This window comes from Oncorhynchus keta, chromosome 11 (assembly GCF_023373465.1).
Source record: "Oncorhynchus keta strain PuntledgeMale-10-30-2019 chromosome 11, Oket_V2, whole genome shotgun sequence".
Lineage (NCBI taxonomy): Eukaryota > Metazoa > Chordata > Actinopteri > Salmoniformes > Salmonidae > Oncorhynchus > Oncorhynchus keta.
In genome coordinates, this window is record NC_068431.1 from 24,600,792 (window position 1) to 24,625,226 (window position 24,435).

Sequence of the window (24,435 nt, forward strand, 5' to 3'; positions counted from 1 at the left end):
GCAATCTGGGGTGCAGTTAACCAGTTATGCATTAGGGGGCGCTATTACATTTTTTGGATGAAAAACGTTCCCGTTTTAAACAAGATATTTTGTCACGAAAAAATGCTTGACTATGCATATAATTGACAGCTTTGGAAAGAAAACACTCTGACGTTTCCAAATCTGCGAAGATATTAACTGTGAGTGCCACAGAACTGATGCTACAGGCGAAACCAAGATGAAATTTCAAACAGGAAATGCCCCAGATTTTGGAGGCGCTTTGTTCCAATGTCTCCTTATATGGCTGTGAATGCGCAAGGAATGGGTATACACTTTCTGTCGTTTCCCCAAGGTGTCTGCAGCATTGTGACGTATTTTTAGGCATATTATTGGAAGATTGACCATAAGAGACTACATTTACCAGGTGTCCGCTCGGTGTCCTCCGTCGAAACTATTGCGTAATCTCCAGGTGCGTGCATGTTTCCATTTTGAAGAGAGGAGAAACTAAACTGCCACGAGTGACTTATCATCGAATAGATATGTGAAAAACACCTTGAGGATTGATTCTAAACAACGTTTGCCATGTTTCTGTCGATATTATGGAGTTAATTTGGAAAAAAGTTAACGTTTTAATGACTGAATTTTCTTTCTTTTTTCTCAGCCAAACGTGATGAACAAAAACGGAGCGATTTCTCCTACACAAATATTATTTTTGGAAAAACTGAACATTAGCTATCTAACTGAGAGTCTCCTCATTGAAAACATCCAAAGTTCTTCAAAGGTAAATGATTTTATTTGAATGCTTTTCTTGTTTTTGTGAAAATGTTGCCTGCTGAATGATAGGCTTAATGCTATGCTAGCTATCAATACTCTTACACAAATGCTTGTTTTGCTTTGGTTGAAAAGCATATTTTGAAAATCTGAGATGAGAGTGTTGTTAACAAAAGGCTAAGCTTGAGAGCCAATATATTTATTTCATTTCATTTGCGATTTTCATGAATAGTTAACGTTGCGTTATGGTAATGAGCTTGAGGCTATAATTACACTCCCGGATACGGGTTTTTTTCTTAGCCAAACGTGATGAACAAAACGGAGCGATTTCTCCTACACAAATCATCTTTTTGGAAAAACTGAACATTTGCTATCTAACTGAGAGTCTCCTCATTGAAAACATCCGAAGTTCTTCAAAGGTAAATGATTTTATTTGAATGCTTTTCTTGTTTTTGTGAAAATGTTGCCTGCTGAATGCTAGGCTTAATGCTATGCTAGCTATAAATACTCTTACACAAATGCTTGTTTTGCTATGGTTGAAAAGCATATTTTGACAATCTGAGATGACAGTGTTGTTAACAAAAGGCTAAGCTTGAGAGCCAATACATTTATTTCATTTAATTTGCGATTTTCATGAATAGTTAACGTTGCGTTATGCTAATGAGCTTGAGGCTATACTTAAGATCCCGATTACGGGATAACTCGTCGCAACAGGTTAACTCTAATGTACTTATCCTCTGCAGCAGAGATACCTCTGGATCTTTATTTCCTGTGGCGGTCCTAATGAGAGCCAGTGTCATCAGAGCGCTTGATGGTTTTTGCGACTACACTTGAAGAAATGTAAAAGTTCTTGAAATGTTCCGCATTGACTGACCATGTTCTAAAGTAATGATGGACTGTCGTTTCTCTTTGCTTATTTCAGCTGTTCTTTCCATAATATGGATTTGGTCTTTTACCAAATAGGGCTATCTTCTGTATACCAACCCTTCCTTCACAACACAACTGATTGGCTAAAATGCATTAAAAAGGAAAGAAATGGTTGAGAGAATGCTAAGAGTTAGCAAAGGTGTCATCAAGGCAAAGGGTGGCTACTTTGAAGAATTTCAAATATAAAATATATTTTTATTTGTTTAACACTTTCTTGGTTACTACCTGATTTCATATGTGTTATGTCATAGCTTTGATGTCTTCACTATTATTCTACAATGTAGCAAATAGTCAAAATAAAGAAATACCCTTGAATGAGTAGGTGTTTCCAAACTTTTGACTGGTACTGTATGTATTCCTTCAGGGTTTCTGCTGGAATCCCATCAGGGCCGGTGGCTTTGTTGTTCCTCCTCTTCCTGATGGCATCTTTCACCTCCTGCAGGCTAGGTGGTTCTCCAATGCCGTGATCATTGACCTCTATCTCAACTGTTGTACTTCTGTTGAGGAGCTCCTCAAAGTGTCTGGAATCTTCAGTGTCTGCCAGCTGCTGGATCTCCAGGGCCTTTTCTGTCCATCATTTGTTTTTTAGTTCCTTCACCTGGTGTTAGACAACTGCCTTCGCTCTGGCATGAGCTTCTCTTGTGGCCCTGCCGTTGATATCGTTCTGCCAGGCACAGAAGGTTCTCAATGAGCTGTTCAATTTCAGAGTCATTCTCATCAAACCAGTCCTTCTGCTTTTTGGTCTTATAGCCGAGGGTGTCCTTGCAAGCGTTAAGGATGGTGGACTTGAGCATGCTCCAGTGTGTTTTAATATCCTTAGGATATTATTCTAACAGTTCTGCACTTAGAACAGTCTGGAGGTGTTGTCATTTGCTGGCATCACCCAGACTTTTGATGTCAAACCTTGGCCGATTCAGCTTTTTCTGCACCCTCCTTTTCCGCATGAGTCAGATGGACATAGTGGAGCGAATTAGACAATAGTCTGTCGAGCAGTCATCTGCGCTTGTCATTGCTCTTGTGATGTTCATACACAAACTCAAATAGACAAATGCAAACAAGCTATCTTACACACACACACATACACACAAGAACAGTCAGTTCTCCTTCTCAAGCTGTCTTACATATGCACACACACAGACACACAGACACAGTAACAAAGCACAGCCGTGTCCTCGGAGAGAGCCTCCTCAGGGGAAGAGAGTGACAGGCAGCTGTCACAGTCACACAGTGACGCAGACAGACAACAGACACATACACATGCGCTGGAGTAGACCCACCCCAAACGCTGTTAATATATTTCCCAGAAGAAAACAATTGAAACAGATGTTTATACAAAAACCCTTGCATGTTGAAGTCCACAACATGTTTTATCCACATTTTATGAAAGATGAAAGTGGACTTATCATTGCATACTGATGTTTTGCTGATAAAATGGATGCCATCTTTTACATTTATAAAAATAAAAAAAATAAAAAAATGTTAATAGATGCTGATAGAACAGACCAAATCGCTACCGGTCCGTCCGCTCGCTCGCTCGCTCGCTCACTCACTCACTCACTCACTCACTCACTCACTCACTCACTCACTCACTCACTCACTCACTCACTCACTCACTCACTCACTCACTCACTCACTCACTCATCGGCATATTTATCCCTCTATTGTCATGCTAATACACAGGGCAGTTTAGGAAATAGCACATTGAGATTATGTCATGATTTTATTCGTGCTGCGGGCATGATAAAAAAAAATATCATTTGAGATTGTTTGTCTATCCCAGATAGGGCCCCTATAACTGAACTCACCTGTATCATTTCAACAAGTAAACTGAGGTAATATGCAAGTAGCTGATTTACTCCGCTGCAACTCCCCTACAGACTTGGGAGCGGGGAGGTCGAGAGCCATCCATCCTCCAAAACACCACCCTGCCAAGCCGCACTGCTCGCTTAATCCAGAAGCACCAATGTGTCGGAGGAAACACCGTCCAGCAAACGAGGTCAGCTGCAGGCACCCAGCCCACCACAAGGAGTCGCTGGAGAGCGATGGAAATCCCAGCTGGCCAATTCCTCCCCAAACCCAGATGACGCTGGGCCAATTGTGCGCCGCCTCATGGGTCTACCAGTCACGTCCGGCTGTGGGATCGAGCCCGAGTCTGTAGTGACGCCTCAAGCACTACAATGCCTTAGACGGTTGCGCCACTCGGGAGGCCCCCCAATGACCAACCTTGGCTGAGATGGAAGAACAACAGAAGGAAAACAGTCTCTACAGCACTTCACCAATTAGGGCTTTATTGGAGAGTGGCCAGAAAAAAAGCCACTCCTGAGGAAAAGGTGCATGAAACACTCCTGGAGTTTGCAAAAGATTCTGATGGGACAAATATGTAACTCTTTGGCCTGAATGCTAAGTGCTATGCCTGGAGAAAACCATGCACAGTTCATCACCCGTCTAACACCATCCCTAGCGTGAAGCATGGCGGTGGCAGCATCATGTTATGGGGATGTTTTTCAGTGGCAGGGACTGGGAGACTGGTAAGGATAGAGGTAACAATGAATGGAGCAAAAACAGGCTAATCTTTGATAGCCTGCTTCAGAGTGCAAACTACCTTTGACTCGGGTGGAGATTTACATTCCAATAGGACAATAACCCCAAGCATACAGCCAAAGCAACGCTGGAATGGCTTCAGAACAATAATGTGAAAGTCGTGGCTCAATGTCAGCAATCCAATCAGCTTCGAGTTCATCTACAAAATGGTCTGTACTATAGATAGTCTGCACTATAAATACAGCAACAGCCATTGACACCTCAACCATAAACATTAAAATGCCAAAAAATGCAATTGGATCAAACTGGTCCATGATATTGATGCACGTAAAGCTAGCCTTTTCTGTACACCTACAACAACATACAGTACATATGGTATTGTCAGAGTATGATTTGACAGGTCTGCCAGGGGGACTTAATGAATATTGACTTTTCCCCCCAATCATACAGTATAAAAGCAAACGAGGGGTTTAACTGGCTCAAATTAAGATCCTACATCTGTATGACAACCACATGGAATCAGATAATTCCTTTCCCTCCTCCCGACACGCACGCACGCACACACACACACACACACACACACACACACACAAGATGAAATGGTGTACTTACTGAATGGACCCACTGGAATGGAGAGATGGATACAAATTGAGCAGAGAGAAAAAACAAAGAGATGAATGAAAATGAGATGGGTTGAGTTGAGACTTGATTTAATGGGCAGTGCAGTCCAGTGAACTAAGATTCAAGATTTAGTGTATCATCATTAGATTATGCTTTATGTAGTATGGCTCAGGTTGGAGGGTCTCCAAACTGAATAATGTTGCCATAATTCACACAGAACAATCTCCATGCAATTCCATGCCATAAACTCCTATTGGTGCGTGTGTGTGCACCTGTGTCTTTACTTGTGTGGGTGTATGCGCACACGCATGTGTGTGTGTGGAGGGTTCCAAAAGTAAATTGTCAAAAAGTGCAGGAGACCTAAGTCATTACTGATGGAGTCAAATGCTGCTGAAATCGAAATTGCCTGTCAGCTTTACATAAGAAACTGTGTGTCACTCATGCCCATATTCATGTGTGTTGTGCCTGGTCTTACCATGGACCTGCAGGCTGCCCGATGCCTCTGCCTTGCCCACGCTATTCTCAGACACACAGGTGTAGGTGCCCTCGTCCTCAGCCCGAACCTGGGTCAGACGCAGGCTGTGGTCACTGCGGATATCTGACCTGCAACAACAACAACAGACCAGGGTGATTATATAGAATGATATCCAACTGTACATGGGGTCTCTCTCTCTCTCTCTCTCTCTCTCTCTCTCTCTCTCTCTCTCTCTCTCTCTCTCTCTCTCTCTCTCCTCACCTGCCACGGGGCAGCTCTCCTTCCTCTCTCCTCCAGCGGATGGTGGGGGCGGGGTCTCCATGGGCCTCACACAGGAAGTCCACCGTGTCATCAGCCAACACCACCTGGTTCACAGGACGCTTAACGAACATGGGTCGCTCTGACAGACCGAGAGTTAGAGAGAAAACAACGTACAGTGAGAGAGATAGAGAGAAAAAGAAAAGGAGGACAAGATTGGAGAGTGACAGAAGTTGGGAAAATATGATAAATACACAGTAGAAAATAGAGAGGACCAGAGAAAACACAGAACCAGGGAAAGCAAGGTCATCTGAATGTAAACTCCACTCACCAAACACCACTAGTTCTGCTGGGTCGCTGTCCCTTTCCCCCACCATATTGGTGCCCACACACACAAACATGCCTGCGTCGCTCTTCCTTGTGTTCGAAATCATCAGCTTGCCTCCTCGAATCTATGAGAGAGAGAGAGAGAGAGAGAGAGAGAGACTAAATAATTAAGTCCCCTTAAAGACACAGCAGGGGGGAAGGAAGCATGGTGATGTGCTTGTCATGTCCCCAAGCCTATTCACTCTATCATGTTGTTTATTAAGCAACCAACACATTTAGGAATCTGTGTCTGTTTATCTCTCTTTCTCCATACCCCTAGCATCAAATTGTCACTATCTCTTTCTGTTTCTGTCCCTCTCTCTTTCTCCAACCTCACCCCACTCCACTCTCCCTCTTTCTCTCTCCCATCCCCCCTCTGACTATTCCTCTTATTCATGTGGTTGTATTTGACATTGAGAGAACCTCCACATAGACAGATGTGGAATACATATACCCAAAACCTTCTATACAGATAAGTGACTGTAGTTTGTGTTATGTGTGTAGTGTATCTGAGTGCTTTAGGCCTCAGAGAGAGCAGAGAGGTGGTCTATTGTACTGGTGGGTTCAGTTTTTGGTCATTACACCTTCAAATAGATTAAATTAAATGAGTTTTTTGTCCGTCCGTCTGTCTATCTGCATATACAGTACCAGTCAAAAGTTTGGACACACCTACTCATTCAAGGGGTTTTCTTTACTTTGACTATTTTCTACATTGTAGAATAATAGTGAAGACATCAAAACTATGAAATAACACATATGGAATCATGTAGTAACCAAAAAAGTGTTAAACAAATCAAAATATATTTTATATTTGAGATTCTTCAAAGTGGCCACCCTGCTAAATATTGGCATTCTCTCAACCAGCTTCATGAGGTAGTCACCTGGAATGAAAGTTAATTTGTGGAATTTCGTTTGTTTTTAATGCGTTTGAGCCAATCAGTTGTGTTGTGACAAGGCAGAGGTGGTATACAGAAGATAGCCCTATTTGATAAAATACCAAGTCCATATTATGGCAAGAACAGCTCATTACTTTAAGACATCAAGGTCAGTCAATGCAGAAAATTTCAACCATGATGATGAAACTGGCTCTCATGAGGACCGCCACAGGAAGGGAAGACCCAGAGTTACCTCTGCTGCAGACGGTATGTTCATTAGAGTTACCAGCCTCAGAAATTGCAGCCAAAATAAGTAGTTCAAGTAGACATCTCAACATCAACTGTTCAGAGGACACTACATGAATCAAGCCTTCATGGTTGAATTGCTGCAAAGAAACCACTACTAAAGGACAACAATAAGAAGAAGATGCTTGGTTGGGCCAAAAAACAGTTTGAGCAAAGAAACACGAGCAATGAACATTACACTGGTGGAAATCTGTCCTTTGGTCTGATGAGTCCAAATGTGCGATTTTTGGTTCCAACCGCCGTGTTTTTGTGAGACGCAGAGTAGGTGAACGGATGATCTCCACATATGTGGTTCCCACTGAAGCATGGAGGAGGTGGTGTGGGGGTGCTTTGCTGGTGACACTCTTGGTGATTTATTTAGAATTCAAGGCACACTTAACCAGCATGGCTTCCACAGAATTCTGCAGCGATACGCCATCGCATCTGGTTTGCACTTAGAGGGACTATCATTTGTTTTTAAACAGGACAATGACCCAACACACATCCAGGCTGTGTAAGGGCTATTTGACCAAGAAGGAGAGTGATGGAGTTCGGTATCAGATCACCTGGCCTCCACAATCACCCGACTTCAACCCAATTGAGTTGGTTTGGGATGAGTTGGACTGCAGAGTGAAGGAAAAGCAGTCAACAAGTGCTCAGCATATGTGGGAACTCATTCAAGACTGTTGGAAAAGCATTTCAGGTAATTTCAGGTGAAGCTGGTTGAGAGAATGCCAGGAGTGTGCAAAGCTGTCATCAAGTCAAAGGGTGGCTACTTTGAAGAATCTAAAATCTAAAATAAATTTGTATTTATTTAACACTTTTTTGTTACTACATGATTGCATATGTGACATTTCATAGTTTTGGTGTTTTCACTATAATTCTGCATTGTAGAAAATAGTCAAAATAAAGAAAAATCCAATAAGTAGGTGTGTCCAAACTTTTGAGTGGTACTGCAGGTATAGATAGACAAATATGCAGGCCTGCAGGTCTTTTTTGGATAGCCACAACAATAAAATTATTGAAGGATGCAACAGAGGCATATTTCTATTGACAGACAGGAAGGACTCACGGTGATTCTCTCGTCGTGGTCGTTGACTTTCATGTTGTTCCTCTTCCAAGAGATGGTGGGCTCCGGGTGGCCCCGCGGGGGGATGCACTCCATGACAGCTGGCTCCCCTGCCGCCACCACAACGTCACTGGGTGTCTGCCTGAAGTCATCCCTCAGGACTGGAGGTAAGAGAGAGGTTGGAGAGAGGGAGGTGAAGGGGGGTTATTATACAGCAATGATTCCTCAATATCATTTGCTAGGTCATTTTACACATGTATTTCTTGCCAAAAAAGCACTATCACAGATGGAATTGAATAGAGAGAGGGAGATACAGAGCACTACGCCTACTGCCCAATTCCAAATCAACCCCTAACCCCCTAAGCATTTTGTTGATGTAATATGATTTGATAGGTAATAGCCTTTTCCTCTGTAAGGGAGAGACATAGATGCCGTGGAAGTCCACATCAAAATTCTAAAGTAAGGGTAGTCTAGCACATCTTTCACTGTGCAGGGTAGCTTATAATGTAGGCTAAGTTTAATTTGTAAGTAGGAACTGTATGCCATTAAGTTTTGTGCTGCCTCCACTATCAAGTCTCAAGTCTAAATAAGAGATGTATGCAAAACAGATGAAATTCAGAAAGCAAGAGCAACTCTCAATGTGTGATTTAATGTTATAACCCAAAGCCCTTCAATACTGGGATAATGAAATGACTGTGTTTGCTTGCGCGTGCGTGTGCGTCTGGTTCCTCCCTATGGTCTTCATTGACACAGTGTGCGTGTGTTCTTGCGTGTGTTCGTGTGTGTGTTATTGCGGCTCCTTTCTGGCACAAAGTGGATTAATTCTTCAATCAGACCCACACACTACGAACACACACACACACACACGATATAGACGTGCTGTACATGAGACAGAAATACAAACACTTGAAAATACTAAAGAGACGTACACTAAAACACATAGTTGCGCACAGAACATGAGACAAAAGCCTACTGATATACATCACGCACAAACACACTTACACTCTCACACCCCCCCTCTTTATTTCACTCTCTCTGCCACTCTGCAATTGGTGCCTGGATATGGCCTTACGTTTATGAGCAGAAGGGCTTTGTGATATTGCTTTGCACTCGATTCAATATACTGCAGTGCTTAATTTGAGCTGGAACTCCTGTTTTGGACTCCTGTACCTCTTGTGGCATGAAAAATAATTAACTTTTTTCAATGTAAAAATTATTATAAAAGCGATCAAAGTTCATTCGAGTTGCCTCTTCATTAATAATCCTGCCCCCACAAAAAATGTTATGTGAAAAAAAAAAATTGGGCCAGGGTCCAATATTCTAAGAGCTGATTCGGTTTGGGCCAGGCTCGGATTTATGGTCTGCTCAACATTGTAATGTACTGTATGTTCGAGATCAACGCAAGGCTGTGGCTGTGTGAGAAGTGCACCAGTATCTCTCACATAACTAGAATGAATTCAACTTGTATGAGCTCTCTGCTCTGATAGACATGAGCCTGCAACTGTCATCTATCCAGTGTTGCACTTCATCATTCATTTCATTATAGAATCATAGCCGCGCGAAGGGTTGTGAAGGAACTGCAGCACCCCTGATCAATTGAAATACATTTGCCTGATTAATAGAATTCCTGCTGTCTGTTAATGAAATCGTTCAGAATAGCCTACTACATCATGTGAAGGCCTATAACTTAGCCCCAGAGGATCATTTGCTTATTTAAAAAAAATAGCCCAGCTGTTGATGGTAGCCCAATAATAAGGAATAGGCTACAGCCGGGAACGGGTGGCAAATCTGTCAGTGAAAGAATATAATGTAGACAACACAGGCCATTCTCAAAATTTCAAATACAATCAAGGGAAAACACAGGTTGGAAAGCAAATGGCTCCTGCTGAAAAGCAGAGACTCTTTACTCTAGGCTTCCAAATATTGTTTTACAAAAGAAAGAGAGATACTTTGGCACGAGCACATTTGCCATCATCAGTTAGTGTGCTGCGCATCATTGGGCGAGTCAAAGAAACTGGAAAGCATTTTTAGGACTATCATTTCCTCCTCACATTGTAGCCTACAATATATGTCTGCACACACCTAGACCTAGGCTATTGATGGATTCAAGACGAGGTCGTTTTCATTGAGCTCAGATTTTCAGTTTGTCAATGTCAAAGCCTGTCATTTTAATAATTTGTGATGTATTAAAAAAGTCTCCAGTCATGTAAAATGACAGAATTGCATGTAATGCATTTATAAAAGACCCTAGGTTAATAGAATGTTCCCAATGTGTGCAACTTCTTTTAATGGCCTCTGTTCTACTGCTCTATGTCACTACACAAATGTGATGCTGTTCATGCAATGCTTTATTGTGAAGGGGATTTTCTTCCGGTACCTTAGAACTCCCCAGGTCACCCCCCTCTCCTGCTCACTTTTTGTTCCGGAACCTCCCGATTTACAAATTAAGCACTGATCTACTGTAATACCAGACTGCTGTTAAACTGAATGGAGTCAGTTGGAAAATGGCAGTAGCTTGTATCATTGCGTGAGAAATAACTATGAGAATAGTGGAGTTGGTATTTGAGAGGGATCACTGTCCAACCCCAGGATCCTATCCTCAAATAACGCCCCATATTTGTACCCTCACAAAATTCCCTTTCACATCAGCTTCTGTCCCACGGTTAGCCAATGGGAAACTTGTGAAAATGTTGGGTGTCTTCGGCTTCTAAAGTTACTCAACTTTCTACACAAAATCGGCCACTCATCTTTGAAGTTTAGAGTGAATTGAGATTCGGACATCAATGATGGCGGATGATTTGTTGATGTGTGAGAGTGTTATGGGGGTGGATGTGTTGCATATATTATGATGACCTGATTAGTAATATCAATGCTTGGACATTCTCACTACATTCTCACTGAACATTCTTTCATGAGTATGGAAAGTGTGAAACTCTCAAATCTTCCAGTCAAATGTTAAGAGGAAAGATTTCCCTCAAAGGTTTTCCTCCAAAAAAAGGAAGTCCTTACCCTATATTAATTGCAACAGCACTGATTCACTATATTGTCTATTATTCAGATATTCCAATGAAAAGCTTTGTCACACTCCAAAAAGCACCACTATCCCTTAACTGGGCATTAGGGGCTGAATTACAGTGCTAATGTCCTCACAATGTCAACCGAGCAGGGTGGTTCTGAGCTTAGTCTATCTGGTTAATGACAACTCACTCCTATAATGAAGGTTGAGAAAAGCCAACAAAACCTGAGGACATTACCATAACCATCCTTTATGGAACTTATGAAGGCACTTCCTATCTCTGTCAATGGCTAACATCCATTATGAGGACACCTTATCTCTACTGATGGGTTACGTTCCTTATGAGGACTCACTCTCCCTATCTCTGTCAATGGGGCCCTCTCATCCCGCTTATGTTTGTAATCATTTCTCCAAATGTCAAGATAGCGTGGCGTTCAGTGTGTGTGTGTGTCTGTGTCTCCATACATCAGCCTGTTTAGTTTATAAGCAAGGTCATGCCAGATCGAAGTGTCTGATTGAGAAAGAATGGGGGATCTTTTTTTATTTCCTTCAGCAGTAGCAGTATCACGGAGATACAGTATATGCTGGAAGAGATGTTTTTTGGGATGAATGAACAGTAAATGAACTGTTGAAATTGATGTTAAAACGCTCCACATCTCAGTTTTCTTGAGGATAGTAAATTGTAGTGCCTTTGTTATGAGTATATCATTGCTATTTCTAAGCCCTTGCCTAGGGCATGTGTGTGCTTACTTGCCCGTACGGTATATGTTAGATCCCATACTACCACCCCTTTCCCTAGACTCCAATCATTGGAGTGGACCACACAGCCTTTGGGACCCACACTCTCCCATCGGCACATCAACTGAGGGCCTGAAACAACACACACACACACACGCACGCACGCACACACACACACACACACACACACACACACACACACACACACACACACACACACACACACACACACACACACACACACACACACACACACACACACACACACACACACACACACACACACACACACACACACACACACACACACACACACACACACACACACACACAGCCCTTGACCTTATATAAACCTCATTCAAACCTTACCCCAACCACCATTAATCAAGACCAAAACAGTGTACTACCAAAATCACTCAGGGACCTGTCCAGTCATGGCATGTGGTTTCAGGGAACCTATTTAGCTTGCTACATCCTGGGTCCGGATTGGAGTGCCACAAGGTTAAGGAAAGCTTGTGTTGACCTGTCACACCCGATGCAAGGGACCCTTGATCCTAGGTCCCTGGATCCCTCTCCTCACTTGCCTCTGTTTCACTAGATGCATCACAAATGGTACCCTATTGCCTATTTAGTGCACTACATTTGATAGGGGCCCATAGAGATCTGGACAAAAGTAGTACACTATATAAGGAATAGGGTGCCCTTTGGGACTCAGCCACTGACTGGCCAGCATCTTTGAGAAAAGGGGCTCCACAGAAACTTGATTAGGCACTGGCAATTACCCATAAAGCCCTTGGGGGACCAGATTAAGCAGGTGAACCTTGACCCGCCAGTGCTGATGCCCCTCGGGGGAAGCTCCTCAAAAAAGCCAGGCATAATCCCTACCACCAGGCCTGCATGGTCCACTTCAAATAAGAGGGGGAGACACACACACACACACACACACACACACACACATATGCAGAGAGACATGCACACACACAGATATTTTTTATTTACATACACACACACACACATAAACACACACAGATCCACACGAACACATCTCATGAGAGAGGTAGACCCTAATGAAGGCAACCCTATTCCATCTATCAGCTACCATAAATCAATTTCTCATCTCAGAAGCCTTTTCTGTTTTTAAGTGAGCTCTTTTACAGAGTCAACAATCACGCAGCACGTCTGTTTGAGTTAGCTGTCAATGCGCGTCTCTCATCCAACGTAGCTGTTTGTCTACACCAATGACAAATATACTAGTCACACAAAATGACAAATAGCAAGTCTAAGCTTACCACTCTGTCATCTACATGCAAACATGTCCATTACATTGAATCTAACAAAAATAATAAGCCACGCATATAAACATAATCAACAATATCAGCTGTGTATTTACGGAATCAAACATTTCCCCAGTGACCAGCGAATTACTCTTGCAATGTCATGCTTCTAATATGTCCCCACTACAACAACACTTTTCAATGTCAGGACCTCACTAATATATATGTGCATCGTTTGTGCTCCTGATTTTAAGTAAACGCTTGAGGCAGGCAGGTGGCTCACTTTTAATTAAAAGTCCACTTTATTGTCATCATCAAATGCTCATCAAACGTTCATCACATTCATCAGATGTTCAGGAAGAGGCTAGTGTGTGTTCTTTCCACCTGACAAGCGTCAGTCATTTACAGCAGCTCTATTCATGAATACATTTTCATATAGATGACAGAGAGTTAGAGAGAAAGAGAGACAGAGAATGACAGATAATCTCAGACTGGTAAAAAGAGAGCGAGAAAAAGAGAGAGATGAAGAGAGAGAGGGAAGAGAAGTGAGCGGGAAAGATAGGGACAGAGTAAGGGGGAGGGAAGAGAGAAAGAGACGTAGGTCTCCATTTCAGGCTCTATTGTGTGGGAGTTTGCGGCGGTCATCTGTCAATCTGTCCACTTGCATCTCAAGCTGATGTGAGGCAATCTGTCACACACACGTGCGCACGCACGCACAGGTCATCTACGCCTCCACACACTAATCGCTGCATTTTATCAACCTCAAACATTGATCTGATTTAGAACCAACAAAACATAACACACACATTTCTAGGATTTTGCCTGTGCCTAGCTTTATTCCGTTTATTTTAATTTTAAAAACTCTGTAGTCCTTGACGATGACAAGCATAGCCATAACATGATGCAGCCACCACCATGCTTGAAAACATCCGTTACATGGGCAGGATTTAAACAAACCCAACCTTCATTTACGTTGTGATGCAGTCACAACCACAAGTCTAACAAAACTCAGTTTAGCACGAGATTGATTTTATGACCAAAATGATCCTATTTGACAGTAGAATAAATGTGTCTGACTCAAATCGATGCCACATAGGTTGTTTTCTACAGAAGTTGTTTTTAGGGTCAGTTGCTCTTTAAAGTTATTGTAAACTGACATGACCAGGTCAACTCCACTGTAAAGAAAAATGCAGGTGTCTGCACAACACAACTCCAAATGTAACACATGCGGATGTAAAACTTACTACTCAGCCTGAACTGTCCCTACTTGCTCCAGCAAATAGGTAGCTTTTTGTGTGGAGCCAACTGGTACGATGCTTCAGGAGGGCGGTCACGTGTGCTAGCAAGGCAGAGGTCCCGAGTTTGCGCCAGGTATGGGAGAAATTGGGAGGAAAAGGTCCTCACAAAGCAAGCAGCGTGATGTCCTTTACACAAACATGACAGATAAGAAGCTACACTATACAGTATATAGAAAAGTTACACTATATATAGAAAAGTATGTGGACACCCCTTCAAATGAGCGGATTCGGCTACTTCAGCCACACCTGTTTCTGACAGGTGTATAAAATTGAGCAGACAGCCATGCAATCTCCATAGACAAACATTGGCAGTAGAATGGCCTTACTGAAGAGCGCAGTGACTTTCAAATCGGCACCGTCATAGGATGCCACCTTTCCAACAAGTCATTGGTCAAGTTTCTGTTCTGCTAGAGCTGCCCTGGTCAACTGCAGGTGCTGTATTGTGAAGTGGAAATGTTTAGCAGCACCAATGGCTCCACCGCAAAGTGGCAGGACAGAAACTAACAGAACGGGACAGCAGAGTGCTGAAGCGCGTAGCATGTGAAAATCATCTGTCCTCGGTTAAAACACTCACTACAGAGTTCCAAACTGCCTTTGGAAGTAACTTCAATACATTATATGTTCGTATGGAGCTTTATGAAATGGGATTCCATGGCCGATCAGCCGCACACAAGCCTAAAATCACCATGTGCCATGCCAAGCGTGGCTGGAGTGGTGTAAAGCTCGCCGCCATTGGACTCTGGAGCAGTGGAAACGTTCTCTGGAGTGATGAACCATGCTTCAACATCTGGCAGTCCGATGGACCAATCTGGGTTTAGCGGATGCCAGGAGAACACTACCTGCCAACTGTAAAGTTTGGTAGAGGAGGAGTATTGGTCTGCGGCTGTTTTTTATGGTTCGGGATAGGCCCCTTAGTTCCAGTGAAGGGAAATCTTAATGCTACAGCATACAATGACATTGTATATGATTCTGTGCTTTGTGGCAACAGTTTGGAGAAGGCCCTCGTGCACAAAGCGAGGTCCATACAGAAATGGTTTTGTCGAGATCGGTGTGGCCTGCACAGAGCCCTGACCGCAACACCATCGAACACCTTTGGGATGAATTGGAACGCAGACTGCGAGCCAGGCCTAATCGCCCAACATCAGCGCCCGACCTAACTAATGCTCACGTGACTGAAAGGAAGCAAGTCCTCGCAGCAATGTTCCAACACCTAGTGGAAAGCTTTCCCAGAAGAGTGGAGGCTGTTCTACATTTACATTACATTTAAGTCATTTAGCAGACACTCTTATCCAGAGCGACTTACAAATTGGTGCATTCACCTTATGACATCCAGTAGAACAGTCACTTTACAATAGTGCATCTAAATCTTAAGGGGGGTGAGAAGGATTAGCAGCTGAGGGGGGACCAACTCCATATTAATGTCCATGATTTCGACGAGCAGGTGTCCACATACTTTAATAAAACTGAAAGCATACCTTGACTTGGAAAAGTTCCAATGTTAGATAGCCTTAGCCAACTAGCTAACATAAATAGCATTCCTCTCTGTTTGAGTCAGGTTGTTGATTAAGCTAAATTAGCTAAATCAAACACCTTTGGGATTACAGGCAACATCCGTACTGAGCTAAAGGGTAGAGCTGCCGCTTTCAAGGAGCGGGACTTTAAAACGGAAGCTTATATATGCCCTCCAACGAACCATCAAACAGGCAAAGCTTCAATACAGGACTAAGATCGAATCTTACTGCACCGGCTCCGACGCTTGTCGGATGTGGCAGGGCTTGCAAACTAAAAAATGTATTAAGTTATAAGACCTTTATGATTCATTTTGTCAGTGAATGTGAGGTTTTTAGATTACATAACACTTGAGGAAACATTACTTATTACGTATTTTCTATGTTTTGTTCACCAACAGTCTAACCACAAAGCTGGCAATTCTTTACCCTCTCTTTCTGGCTGCCCTCCCCCTTCCCTTCAAAGTTCAAGTTTGTTTATTTGTCATATACACATGATTTGCATGGAGTACACAGTGCAATTAAATGCTTACTTGCAGGTTAACCTCTTGACAATGCAGCAACAAAAAGAAAGGTATGTAGCTAAATAAATAAAAACAGTAATATAAAAGCTTAATTCAGTAATTTCACCAATTTAATAATGAGCAGTTCATTTATTTACATATATATATTTTTTAATACAAATTGTTACATAGTCTATATGGAAATAACAAACATGAACCAAGTATGGAATAGCTTAGAAGACTGTCAGTTCTACCACCTCAACATTGCTAATTTTAAATAGGGTTAAATATAATGTTGTTAAGTTCAGCTTTAGTCCACAGGGGGGCACTGTGTCACTTGGCTGTGCTTCAGTCAGAAAAACATTCTCTTATCTCTAAAGTCCCGTTTGTCGTAACGATGAGACCAAGGCGCAGCGTGATTTGAATACATTCTTCTTTATTTACGAAGAACACTAAAACAAAATGACCGTGCCGCTAATAATAACGAGTGCTGACATGCAACTACACAGAAAATAACCCACAAAACCAAAATGGAAAATGGCAACCTAAATAGGATCCCCAATCAGAGACAACGATAAACAGCTGTCTCTGATTGGGAACCAATTCAGGCCACCATAGACCTACATTTACCTAGACAATACCAAAACCCCATAGATATACAAAAAACCTGAGACAAGACAAACACACATACCACCCTCGTCACACCCTGACCTAACCAAAATAATAAAGAAAACAAAGATAACTAAGGTCAGGGCGTGACACCCATTTAGTCAACTGGTCGATTGTTTAGTCGATAGGCTGTTGGTCGACTGAGATTTCTTTAGTCGAGCAGTAGCCTCCCCCCAAAAATATATTTATATTGTGGTGTACAAGACACAGTCTGATTCGCGTTGAGTGGACTGATCAATTCTGTAGGCCGTAGGGATGGCACAGTCCATCAGTATAAGACGTGATACTGAACTTGGTGGTATTACATAAACAATAGTGCAAAACTAAACTAATACAAATTATATTATTTAATAACAAATGCACTTTCTCCCTCGTTGGATAGTGGCTGCTGTCCACGGTTCTAAAACACATCAGTGCGCTGTTGAATTGGCACCTTTTCCTTGACCATGTTGATATGTGCACATTAGGAATGTTAACCAGCTGTTGAGAGCAATGCCGCGGAGGCACTAGCAGAATGAGGAGATGAGAAAACAGCTCTTGCCTTATTGTCTAAGAAAAGTGAGGAGAAAGGAAACCCAAACTTAATTAGGTCTATAATCAATAGCCTAACTGTTAAATGGCTTTATAAATCATCAGTATATTTACAGAAATAAGACAGATCCTGCCTCTGTTGCCAGTTTGTAGTTGTATTTGCATTTATTATGGATCCCCAATTGTGACCCAATTCAGGAAACTAGGCGTATGTCGCAAGAGCCGTTTGAACGTAAAAAAATGTTTTTTTTAACAAAATGCGTTTCTTTTGGCAGAAATGCCTTCTCGACCATGTGAACCTTCATGTTTCTTAATAACAAATGTGTATGCCATCTGTAAATATGAATACAATTGTTAATTAAGCCACAGAGAAGACAGCAACCTCCCCACTAGCCATGATTGGCTGAGATGAGTGGGCTGGACATGCCGAGAGAGGAGTTCGGATTGGTCTGCCATTTTGAAGGCATCTGTCTATTTGAGCTCGTCAGTCTGTTGGTAATCCTATCGAATGTGGCTTTAAAAAAAATGTATTGTGTAGTGGAGCTGCATAATTGTTGCTCTCCATTTTCTGGAGGATCAAGTTTTGAAATCAGTGGAATTAGAGTATGATAGCTAAAGTCTCTGAATTACATCTTCAAACTAAGGGCAACTGTGGTATGGCATTCCTGACAGGGAGATACGTCCATGATGCATGTTGATGTATGCAGGTGAGATAGTCTAGCGTTAGCTAGCTACTGTACATTTTTATATATTACACATTTCACATTTTGACAGAAAGTGGTTTCATTTCAAGCTAAAGTGCACTCTTAGCTAGCTAGCTAACGTTAGCTGGCTGGCTCCCTAGCTGATATGATTTATTTCCCAGAGCCGTTTGCTTTTCTAGTTAGAGTCTAATGTTAACTAGCTAACATTGGACCTGGTTGGTTATCTCCCAGCAGTGTGGCATAATTGCCACTTTGTTCATTGTTGTTTAACTAGCTAATGTTAGCTGGCTGTGTACAACAGCCGTTGAATATGGCCGCTGTCAGTAAATGTCTGCAAAACAATTTACCCTCAGGCCCCTACTCTACTACCACATATCCTCAACACAAAATCCATGTGTGTGTATAGCGCGTATGTTATCGTGTGTTTTGTATGCATGTTTTCTAAATCTAATTTTACTTCTTGCATGATTTACGTAATGTGGAATAGAGTTCCATGTAGTCATGGCTATATGTATTACTGTGTGCCTCCATAGTCTGTTCTGGACTTGGAGACTGTGAAGAGGCCTCTGGTGGCATGTCTTGCGGGGTATGCATGGGTGTCCGAGCTGTATGCCAGTAGTTCAAACAGCCAGCTTGGTGCAATGAACATGTGATGAAGACATATATTTTCAATGTTAGCTCTCTGTGTACATCCAAGGGCCAGCCGTGCTGCCCTGTTCTGAGCCAATTGCAATATTCCTAAATCCCTCTTTGTGGCACCTAACCATAAGACAGAACAGTAGCCCAGGTGCGACAAACCTAGGGCCTGTAGGACCTGCCTTGTTGATCGTGCTGTTAAGAATGCAGAACAGCTCTTTATTATGGACAGACTTCTCCCCATCCTAGCTACTGTTGTATCAATTTTTTGGACAACGACAGTTTCAATCCAGGGTTACTCCAAGCAGTTTAGTCTCCTCAACTTGCTCAATTACCTGTCACGATCGTCATAGTGAGGAGACCAAAGCACAGCTTTTTAATGAAAGATGAAAAAACACGAAGTACACCAAACAAACAAAATAACAAGACGAACATGACCGCTATCAAAACTGAGTGCAAACATGCAACATCACATAGACAATAACCCACGAAATATCCAAAGAAGATGGCTGCCTAAATATGGTTCCCAAATCAGAGACAACGATAAACAGCTGCCTCTAATTGAGAACCAATCTAGGCAACCATAGACATACATAAACACCTAGATGGCGAACAACCCCATAAACCTACAAAACCCCTAGACAGTCCAAAAACACAAACATCACCCATGTCACACCCTGACCTAACCAAAATATATAAAGAAAACAAAGAATACTCAGGTCAGGGCGTGACAGTACCCCCCCCACAAAGGTGCAGACTCCGGCCGCAAAACCTAATCTAAAGGGGAGGGTCCTGGTCGGCCTCTTTCACGGCAGCGGCTCGGGTGCGGGACATGGACCCCGCTCTACCTCAGTCTTGGCCCACTTAGGTGGCGCCTCAGGAGCGGGCACCCTCGCAGCAGGCCCTGGACTGAAGATCATCGTAGAGAGCACCACTGGACAGGAGGGAGACTCTGGCGGCTCCAGACAGGAGGGTGACTCCGGCATCGCCGGCGTGACAGGTGGCTCTGGCAACTCCTGGCTGGGTGACGGCTCTGGCAGGTCCTGGCTGGGTGATGGCTCTGGCAGGTCCTGGCTGGCTGACGGCTCTGGTAGCTCCTGGCTGGCTGACGGCTCTGGCAGGTCCTGGCTGACAGACAGCTCTGCCAACTCTTGGCTGGCTGACGGCTCTGGCGGCTCCTGGCTGGGTGACGGCTCTGGCAGGTCCTGGCTGGCTGACGGCTCTGGCAGCTCCTGGCAGACTGACGGCTCTGGCGGCTCCTGGCAGGCTGACGGCTCTGGCGGTTCCTGGCTGGCTGCCGGCTCTGGCGGGTCCTGGCTGGCTGATGGCTCTGGCGGGTCCTGGCTGACAGACAGCTCTGCCAACTCTTGGCTGGCTGACGGCTCTGGCGGCTCTTGGCTGGCTGACGGCTCTGGCGGCTCCTGGCAGGCTGATGGCTCTGGCGGGTCCTGGCTGGTCCCTCTCTCTCCGGTAAGCCCGGGAAGTTGGCGCAGGTCTCCTACCTGGCTTCACCACACTCCCCGTGTGCCCCTTCCCAAGAAGTTTTGTGGCTGCCTCTCGGGCTTCCAGCTTTCGCTGTCTCCAGCTCTGCTTTGGGGCGGCGATATTCCCCTGGCTGTGCCCAGGGTCCTTCGCCGTCCAGAATCTCCTCCCAAGTCCATGAGTCCTACGTTCTTTGCCGCTCCTGCTGCTGGCCGTTACCACGCTGCTTGGTCCATTGTTGGTGGGTTATTCTGTCACAATCGTTGTAGTGAGGAGACCAAAGCGCAGCGTGAAATGAATACATATTTTTAATGAAAGATGAAAAAACACGAAGTACACTAAACAAACAAACAAAATAACAAGACGAACATGACCGCTATCAAAACTGAGTTCAAACATGCAACATCGAGGGGGCGCTAGAGTGCGTGCTATGGAGTAGACGTGCTTTGCTAGAGCTCCGCTCCATTTTGAAACAAATTAGTATATATCTTAACCTCTCACGACTTCAAACAAATATGACAAAGGGAAAAGGCGCAAAAAAAGATCATTTGAATGAGATAGACAACGAACCAATTTCAACGTCGCCAACCCACGAGGAGTTAGCTGAAGAGGCTAGCTTCCAAGAGATCCCCACAGAGCCTACGCAAAGTGACATACTGGCTGCCATAAATTCGCTAAGCAAGAAGGTGGACACAAGGCTGGCTGATATCTCAAAGAGTATTGGGACTTTGGCCGAAACTGTGAAGGCAACTCAGAGAAGGGTCCATGAGGTTGAGCAAACGACAGTCGATCACGAGGCCAGGCTACAGGACATAGAGAAACAGTGCGCAATGTTCAAAAATGACAACAAAACCCTGAAAGCCCGACTGGAAATGCTCGAGTTGCATTCAAGACGCCAGAACATTCGAATATGTGGGATCCAGGAGGACACTGAGAAAGGGACACCCACTGAATTTGTCTCAGAGCTGATAGAGGCATTGCTGGGGAGTAAACACTTCAAAACGGCCATCCTGATCGTCCACGCACACAGATCTCAGGCAACGAAGCCGGCCAAGGGCTGGCCACCAAGGCCATTCATTGTACGGCTGCACTATCCCCAGACCAGGGATCTCATCCTCAAGCTGGCTAGTCAAAAGTTCCCCCTTAACTTCAATGGAGGCAGGGTGGCTTTCTACCCAGATCTTACCTTGGAGGTGAGGAACCAATGGAAAGTGTATGATGAGGTACGCAACAAATGCAGGGCGGCCAACATCCGATATGGATTCCTCTTCCCAGCCCGGTTTAAGGTGACAGTCGAAGGATCAACACGTACGTTTGACAACCCAAAAGAGGCCAAACTGTTCTTGACAAGCAAGTTCCCTGGCTGAGGATACAGAACGGCTGTGTCAGCCGGCTAAATGACCAAATAAAGGCCAGGAATGTGTTTGGATTTCCGGCCAATGTCTTTTCGATTAGAAGATCAGAAATTGGGACTTATATGATAGGTGAGATGTTGTGGCTAATATAGCATTGTTTAGCACATCATGTTTTAGCGCCACTCACCCCCTAACGGGAGAGTTAAGTGTTAAGTGTTATTTAATATTAGCGTATATGCGGAGCATCTATAGACGACGAGTTAGTTCAAGCTGTATGTCTAGACACCCTAAGGTTTGTGTGTTAGCCAAGGAGTGCTTCGTTTTGGGGAAGTCACTCAGTAAAGGGACGGGAGGGGGGATGGGGTATGTGTTTTATGTTCACGTTTATTATTAGTACAGGTGGAATGACAAGCTCCCGCACGGCGGGACGTTTTTCTTCTGAGTTTTGTATGACAGCAACAATTTGCTCTAAAATAAGAAATGCCACATAGTAACAGAGCACAGAGTAGACAAGGTGGAATAAAGATAGTCAGCTGGAACTGTAATGGCTTAGGGCATGTGGTGAAACAAGGTTTTTTCTCATCTTAAATCACTGGGTGCTGAAATAGTGTTTCTTCAAGAAACTCATATTAAACGCTCCGTTCAGGCCAAGCTACGAGTCGGCTGGATCGGTCAGATATACCAGTCTAACGTTGATGCAAAAGCGAGAAGGGTAGCAATCCTGATAATGAAAAACATTCCTTTTGTTTATTCATCCTCGATTTCAGATCCTAATGGTCGGTATATTTTTGTGGCTGGTACACTGAATTCGAAACCAGTAACCTTAGTCAATTTATATGGACCCAACTTCGATGATCCATTATCTTTTCTTAGGGTATTTAAGGACATACCAAATATCTCAGATACAAGTGTTATTGTTGGAGGGGACTTTAACTGTAGATCCTCTTTTAGATAAACAGTTATCAAGGTCACTTCAACAATCAAATGCCAGTGTCTGTCTAAATACATTGATGACAAACCTTAACATTGTTGATATTTGGAGACTGACGCACCCAACAGACAGGGATTATTCTTTCTTTTCATCAGTTCATAAATCATATTCCACAATTGACTAATTTCAGCAGCTGAGTCGGTTACCTATCACCCTATTCTAATTACGGACCACTCTCCTGTGTCCATGGTGCTGAAACTCGACAATATGTCGACAGGTTGGCGACCGTGGCGCTTAGACGCATACCTGCTGAAAGATGAGGCTTTGTGTCAGTATTTGAAGGAGCACATTGCCTTTTTCCTCGGAACTAACGACACGGGGGATGTTGACGACTCCACTCTTTGGGAATCTCTAAAGGCTGTGATTAGAGGTTACATTATTTCTTACACATCAGAGAGGAAGAAACGCGCCAATACTCGGCTGAGAGAAATTGAAAGAGAGTTAGGGGACGAGGAAAACGTTTTTAGGACGAATTCCTCGTATACAGTCCTTGAGAAGATCACAAAGTTAAAATATGAATTCAATACCATCCTTTCGAAACGGGTGGGCTCTTTACTTGCTATAACGCAACAAAGTTATTTTGAACTGGGTGACAAACCACAAATTATTAGCAAGACAGCTAAGGCAGGTACAGGCATCTAGAGCTTTTCACAAAATAAAATACAAGAAGGGTAAAATAGTAACAGATCCGCAGGATATTAATAAATGCTTTGCGCAGTTTTACTCAGAGCTATAGCAATCAAAATGCGATGCTACTGATCCACAAACTATGGAACGCTTTCTCGCTGAATGTGAACTTCCTAAACTAGACAGGGGGGCAGCTTCTGCACTCGATGCAGGGATAACTTTAGAGGAAATTAACACAGCGATAGCACAATTTCCAAACAGCAAGGCCCCTGGGCCCGATGGATATGTAATAGAATTCTATAAGAAGTACTGTGCCAGTCTATCTCCACTTATGTTGCGAATGTTTAAACACTCCAAAGAAAATGCCAAACTCCCGCAAACACTGTATGACATTTCCTTAACATATCCACTGTATACATTGACAGCCTGATTTGCCTGAATCATGCTTTCCACCCCGCATTGGATGATGTGGTGTTTTCACAGTGGAGGGAGAAGGGGCTCACAACAATTGGTAATCTATACATAGATGGTCAGTTAGCTTCATTTCAACAATTACAGGGAAAGTTCAACATGCCAACAACACATTTTTTCAGATCCCTCCAAATCAGGAATTTCGTAAGGACACATATCCCACAGTATGGCATGAAACCAAATAGTCCTACATTAGATAGCTTGATCCTTGTCAAACCCCATTCAAAAGGGTCAGTCTCTAGACCAGGGGTGTCAAACATACGGCCCGCGGGCCGGAACCGGCCCCCAAGGAGGTTCGATCAGGCCCGCAGGATAATTTGAAAGTGGAAAAAAATGCATAAAAGACATGGAATTAATATATTTTTTTTTAAAGACAAGCCGCATCACTGAGACAGACTGAAAACAGCAGACGGTATCAATGCGCCATCTGCTGCTTGTTACGACGTTGTTAAGATTGTTAATGTC

General features: G+C 43.4%; 1 protein-coding gene across 1 annotated transcript in view; it reads right to left on the minus strand.

Moving 5' to 3' along the window:
• LOC118389964 (roundabout homolog 3) overlaps nt 1-24,435 on the minus strand; it is a 133,844-nt gene that overhangs the window by 54,883 nt on the left and 54,526 nt on the right. The window contains exons 3-6 of the mRNA XM_035780018.2: nt 8,171-8,328; nt 5,904-6,024; nt 5,576-5,714; nt 5,315-5,442 (exon numbers count right to left, since the gene is read on the minus strand). Coding sequence (XP_035635911.1) covers nt 5,315-5,442; nt 5,576-5,714; nt 5,904-6,024; nt 8,171-8,328 — 546 coding nt within the window. The remainder of the gene's footprint in view (nt 1-5,314; nt 5,443-5,575; nt 5,715-5,903; nt 6,025-8,170; nt 8,329-24,435) is intronic.